At 35.5% G+C, this 6490-nt stretch overlaps 1 protein-coding gene across 3 annotated transcripts in view; it reads right to left on the bottom strand.

Annotated features, from left to right (window-relative positions):
- Positions 1-6490, bottom strand: part of LOC107559425 (uncharacterized) — a 14787-nt gene extending 8297 nt beyond the window's left edge. For all 3 annotated transcript variants that reach the window (XR_001605622.1, XR_001605621.1, XM_016243248.1), the window contains exons 1-4: positions 5789-6490; positions 4568-5177; positions 4153-4418; positions 3927-4042 (exon numbers count right to left, since the gene is read on the bottom strand). Coding sequence is in view for 1 of the 3 variants with exons in the window: in XM_016243248.1 (XP_016098734.1) it covers positions 3927-4042; positions 4153-4418; positions 4568-5177; positions 5789-6185 (1389 nt within the window). In the remaining 2 variants the exon portion in view is untranslated. The remainder of the gene's footprint in view (positions 1-3926; positions 4043-4152; positions 4419-4567; positions 5178-5788) is intronic.

Here is a 6490-nt window from a genome sequence, read left to right as displayed (position 1 = left end):
ATATATATATATATATATATATATATATATATATATATATATGACATCTGGACATGCCTAGTAGTTAACGTCATGATGGTAATTTCTGGTTCTGCAGTGCTACAAAACTATTAACTTCTTACCACAACAAGAATAGCAATGTATAGTGAGAGAATTGCAAGATTTACTAGTCATTACTTTTGTAAATGATTGCAACCACAATTAAGAAATATTTTTTACATGAAAATTCAAATATTTTTCTATTAATCTATTAGTCTGCATTTACATTGCTTAATGAACATCTGTTTTGACAAATTATTTTTCAACATTTCGAAAACTGTTGTAATAAAATGAAGACATAAAACATTAACAACTTAAATGTTTTTCATGCCCTTAGCATGAAATGGATTATATATAGACTAGAAAGTGCAGGAAGGTGTCACTTCAGTTCATCACGATCTCACAAAGTTCCTTCATAATCAATGAACCTCTTATTTACATAGTTTTACAGTGAGAGGATTTGGGAGCGATTATTTGAATGGAATGGCCAATCAGAGGAGTTCACGAATCAACAGATCTGTCTGTGATTGTGTTTTTATAGCATTGAGCAATGTAGCCATTGTAAATAGAAACTTTTGACGTTCTCCAGAGCGCAAACACGAATACGCAAATACGATTTGGTTAGTGTTTACCAAATCTGTTTCGCCAATATCCTATTATGTGTATTTATCTTTAACTGTAGAAGCTGCTAAATATATTCAGCCAAGCTAACAGACTTGTTGTTGCTGTAGTTCGTTACTCTGAATTTATTCTGAACCACTTAATGCACAGCTCTGTTTTTGCCATCGGCTCGTCAGATGTTTTGTTCCATCTGTTGCTTTATCACGGTCAATCATAGAAGATTCACTCGCTTAATTTTTTACACTCGCTTTTGTCGTTCCTGAAACTGTATACGTGGCCGTTTGGTCCTCTTAGACAAACAAAACTTTTCCTCAAATTGTGAATGGATTATGGAGAGAAACCGAGCAAAGGGTGCTCCCCATATAGCACAGCTGATTTTGACAGTTGACCGGAAATGACTGAGCTGGCTTATCTAAAACCAGGAAGTAACCATGCATTATAGACAACTGCACCCCTAAAAGCACACGTACATCACGTCTAAAAAACGTTTAGAAGATGTCTTTAAGATGTTTATGATTTAGAATGAATGTAAAACTGACATCTCAAAGGTGTCTATCAGATGTTTGTACACAGCAGATGCTACCTGGATATTATCTGGACATTACTTTGATTACATATAGTAAGAATAAACATTCAGGAAACTTATACTTAATTTCCTGAAACTGTATACGTGGCCGTTTGGTCCTCTTAGACAAACAAAACTTTTCCTCAAATTGTGAATGGATTATGGAGAGAAACCGAGCAAAGGGTGCTCCCCATATAGCACAGCTGATTTTGACAGTTGACCGGAAATGACTGAGCTGGCTTATCTAAAACCAGGAAGTAACCATGCATTATAGACAACTGCACCCCTAAAAGCACACGTACATCACGTCTAAAAAACGTTTAGAAGATGTCTTTAAGATGTTTATGATTTAGAATGAATGTAAAACTGACATCTCAAAGGTGTCTATCAGATGTTTGTACACAGCAGATGCTACCTGGATATTATCTGGACATTACTTTGATTACATATAGTAAGAATAAACATTCAGGAAACTTATACTTAATATATATATATAATAATGCCTCAATAAAGCATGTTTTATTTTCTACACAAGCTTGGTATTTGTTCTTAGGAATGATGGGATTTAGAAATCAGACACACAACAATAATTAAAAAAAATATATATTTTTAATACATTTTTATAAATTTTAAGTGCTTGTAATTATTGAATAATCATTCTTATTTTGCTCATATATATATATATATATATATACATACACATTATTTTTTTCTGTCATTTGTTATTATCTATATTTTTTTTATCTGCTCTATTTTTATCTGTGCTCTATTTTATTTAAATCTGTTATCTATTTTTATCTGTGCTCTATTTTTTAATCTGTGCTCTATATTTTTAACTGCATTTTTTAAATCTGTGCTCTATTTTTTATCTGCACCATTTGTTTTAATCTGTGCTCTATTTTATTTAAATCTGTTATCTATTTTTATCTGTGCTCTATTTTTTTTTGATCTGTGCTCTATTTTTTTGATCTGTGCTCTATTTTTTTGATCTGTGCTCTATTTTTTTGATCTGTGCTCTATTTTTTTGATCTGTGCTCTATTTTTTTGATCTGTGCTCTATTTTTTTGATCTGTGCTCTATTTTTTTGATCTGTGCTCTATTTTTTTGATCTGTGCTCTATTTTTTTGATCTGTGCTCTATTTTTTATTATCTGTGCTCTATTTTTTATTATCTGTGCTCTATTTTTTTTATCTGTGCTCTATTTTTTTTAACTGTGCTCTATTTTTTTTATCTGTGCTCTATTTTTTTTTTATCTGTGCTCTATTTTTTTTTATCTGTGCTCTATTTTTTTATCTGTGCTCTATTTTTTTATCTGTGCTCTATTTTTTTATCTGTGCTCTATTTTTTTATCTGTGCTCTATTTTTTTATCTGTGCTCTATTTTTTTATCTGTGCTCTATTTTTTTATCTGTGCTCTATTTTTTTATCTGTGCTCTATTTTTTTATCTGTGCTCTATTTTTTTATCTGTGCTCTATTTTTTTATCTGTGCTCTATTTTTTTATCTGTGCTCTATTTTTTTATCTGTGCTCTATTTTTTTATCTGTGCTCTATTTTTTTATCTGTGCTCTATTTTTTTATCTGTGCTCTATTTTTTTATCTGTGCTCTATTTTTTTATCTGTGCTCTATTTTTTTATCTGTGCTCTATTTTTTTATCTGTGCTCTATTTTTTTATCTGTGCTCTATTTTTTTATCTGTGCTCTATTTTTTTATCTGTGCTCTATTTTTTTATCTGTGCTCTATTTTTTTATCTGTGCTCTATTTTTTTATCTGTGCTCTATTTTTTTATCTGTGCTCTATTTTTTTATCTGTGCTCTATTTTTTTATCTGTGCTCTATTTTTTTATCTGTGCTCTATTTTTTTATCTGTGCTCTATTTTTTTATCTGTGCTCTATTTTTTTATCTGTGCTCTATTTTTTTATCTGTGCTCTATTTTTTTATCTGTGCTCTATTTTTTTATCTGTGCTCTATTTTTTTATCTGTGCTCTATTTTTTTATCTGTGCTCTATTTTTTTATCTGTGCTCTATTTTTTTATCTGTGCTCTATTTTTTTATCTGTGCTCTATTTTTTTATCTGTGCTCTATTTTTTTTATCTGTGCTCTATTTTTTTTTAATCTGTACTCTATTTTTTTTTAATCTGTGCTCTATTTTTTTATCTGTGCTCTATTTTTTTTATCTGTGCTCTATTTTTTTTATCTGTGCTCTTTTTTTTTATCTGTACTCTATTTTTTTTTATCTGTGCTCTATTTTTTTATCTGTGCTCTATTTTTTTATCTGTGCTCTATTTTTTTTTATCTGTGCTCTATTTTTTTTTTTATCTGTGCTCTATTTTTTTTTTATCTGTGCTCTATTTTTTTATCTGTGCTCTATTTTTTTTTATCTGTGCTCTATTTTTTTTTTATCTGTGCTCTATTTTTTTAATCTGTGCATTTTTAAAAATGTGTGCTCTATTTTATCTGTGATCTATTTTTTTAAATCTATGCACCATTTTTTTTTATCTGTGCTCTATTTTTCTTTTTTTAATCTTTTAAAAATCTGAATCTGATCAAATCTAAAATGTTCTATTTTAATTTAATCTGCCATTTTTTCATTTTTTTGTCTGTTTTTTTGCCCTGTAACTTTAGTTTTCGCTGCAGCACAAGGTCGGCATTGAGGAACACCAGGTGCTTCAGATGGCCGAAATAGGGCTTGATGCATCTCACCTTTATGACGTGATCAATGGCCTCCTCCACCATCATGTCATGGCAGATCATCAGATAAGCCAGAAACAGAGTCGCCGAGTGGCTGAGGCCCTGTGTGCAATGAATCAACACCTTACCTGGAAAGAAAAACAGAATGACGGTCAAAAAACATTGCCAGACTGTAGGACATTTGATGAAAGATAAGAAATTGAGTGTGCGTGTGTTGTGTGTGTGTGTCAGCTCTTACTTGTTGGGTTCCTCAAGGCCTTATGGATAAATTTGGCTGCTGGCAAGAAGCACTTGCTGATGTTGGCCCAGTGTCTGAACGAAGGCAAGCCACAGTAAGTGATATTCATGCCTCTGTAATATCTGGACCCTGTATTGACCGTTCCTAGTAGGTCTTTCTGGCTTGCCATTCCCAACAAGAACTTCAGGTCCTTCTTGGGCGCTGCAGCGTTTAGGATATGCGTAATTCCCATCTCCTTCAGTTTATCTCGGTCCCATGCAGTCTCTCTGCACAAAAACACAACAGCCTAGGTTGGTCTTTCGATTTACAATGAAATGACAGAGCTTTTAAATCAATAAGAGAAATATCATTGTCTTTGGTACTCCTGCAATACATTATTAATTCAACACACCGTATTTATTAGTAGACTACTTACTCATTTCCAATGAAGACCCTGGGCCAGACCTCAGTGACAGGAGTCTTGGACAGTGTACATTCCCTCAAACGATCCTCCAGCTGGGACACGTTTAGACGGATGTAGTTTTCCAACCTTGAAAGCTCTGATGTCACTTCAGGTTCTGGCTCGGGAACACTTGGATCTGGTGCACATGATTCCTCTGGATCAACCAGATCCACTTCAGGTTCTGGCTCGGGAACACTTGGATCTGGTGCGCACGATTCCTCTGGATCAACCAGATCCACTTCAGGTTTAGGGATACATGATTGCTCTGTATCGACCAGATCCATTTCAGGTTCTGGTTTGGGAGCGCTTGGATCTGGGACACACGATTCCTCTGGATCAAGAAGATCCACTTCAGGTTCTGGCTCAGGAATGCTGGGATCTGGGACACACGATTGCTCGATATCGACCAGATCAGTTTCGGTTTCTGGCTCGGGAGCACTTTGATCGGGGACACATGATTCCTCTGGATCAAGAAGATACACTTCAGGTTCCCCAACAGCATTCAGTGCATTTGTCTGGAAGATTGCAGTCAATCGCTGGAAGACTGCACTTATTTTCTTGAACATCCACACAGCAGTGCTTTCTGAAAAAAAGAAGAAAACAAACTAGATAAGAAAAGTTTGATAACAAACTTGACCAAACCCTTGTCTGACAGTTTAAAATAAAAGCTTGAAGTTTAAAGGTTTTACTCAGAGAATTCAGAGAAAATCAAAAAGTTACTTTAAATCCCATTAGACCTCATCTGACTGCTAAAAACCACATTAAAAACCAATTAGACCTAGGAGTCCTGTTGCTAGCATGTAGTATCTAACAATTTTGAGCATATAGACAGATAGACAGAGTGGATCAACTATAAACAAGTCATTATGGGCAAAAGTTTTTACCCCCGAATGGAAATCTATCAGTGTTCGGGCCTGTTTAGAAGCTGGCTACCGGAATTTTGTAAGTCGAATCGGTTAGAAAAGATATAGCAACAAAATTCCGATCAGCCTGAAGGTCCCTGCCAAATTTGGGGGTCTTAACTTGAAAGCTCAAGGAGGTGTTACTCTTGGAAAATTAGGGTGTCAGAAGAAGTGGATAAATAATAGGAAAACAGTATTGCATCTTTCTCAAGCCAACATAATAATACACTATCAGAAACATCTCTGACCACAAGAATAAACATGAATAAGACATATAAATGCATGTCTTCACCTGTCGGGCTGTTCTCCTGATCAGTGGCCTCTGGGTCACTCAGACCTTCAGACACCAGCGCAGGGCTCTTCAGCTCAGAGACGCTGCCGTTCCTGTTCATCTCCAGCTGCAAATCTTTCACTTCACAGACTGAGATGTCCTCATTTTCATCAACTTCCAGTTGCACGTGCATCTCTCCTGGACTGCAGTAACCGACTGAGACGTGATCGTCCGTCACAACCTCCAGCTGCACATCTATCTCTTGAGATGCGCTGCAGCCGAGAAGGTCGTAGATGGCATCAGAGATCTCAAACCCCAGCTGCACATCTTTATCATCTGATGCCCAGTAACTTTCCCCCGAGTAGAAGGCGCCGTTGAGGTAAACCTCCAGAAGCACCTCTCTCACCTCTGTGGACATTGTGTCTGGTGTTCTGATACTGACACTGACAGATCAATAATCAGTATTTAACAACGTAGTTTTCAAACGGACTGTTTGTGTCTATAAACTGTATCAAGAGACTCAATAGGACTGGCGTCTAGCCTATAGTTGTAAACTTACCCTCAAACTCGCCTGAGCTCTTTGTCATTCTCAATTTATATACCGTGCTCTGTGACGTCACCGACACGTCACAACTCCACAGTTGCCATAGCAACGGACTGTCAGCTACCGCCAGCGAAGACAGCACAGCAGCTTGCAAGTTTTCTCCGATTCTCTAATTCTCT

This window comes from Sinocyclocheilus grahami, unplaced genomic scaffold (assembly GCF_001515645.1).
Source record: "Sinocyclocheilus grahami isolate Dianchi unplaced genomic scaffold, SAMN03320097.WGS_v1.1 scaffold684.1, whole genome shotgun sequence".
In the NCBI taxonomy this organism is placed as follows: domain Eukaryota; kingdom Metazoa; phylum Chordata; class Actinopteri; order Cypriniformes; family Cyprinidae; genus Sinocyclocheilus; species Sinocyclocheilus grahami.
The sequence above is the reverse complement of the archived record's forward strand: the minus strand, read 5'-3'. Positions and strand labels throughout refer to the sequence as shown.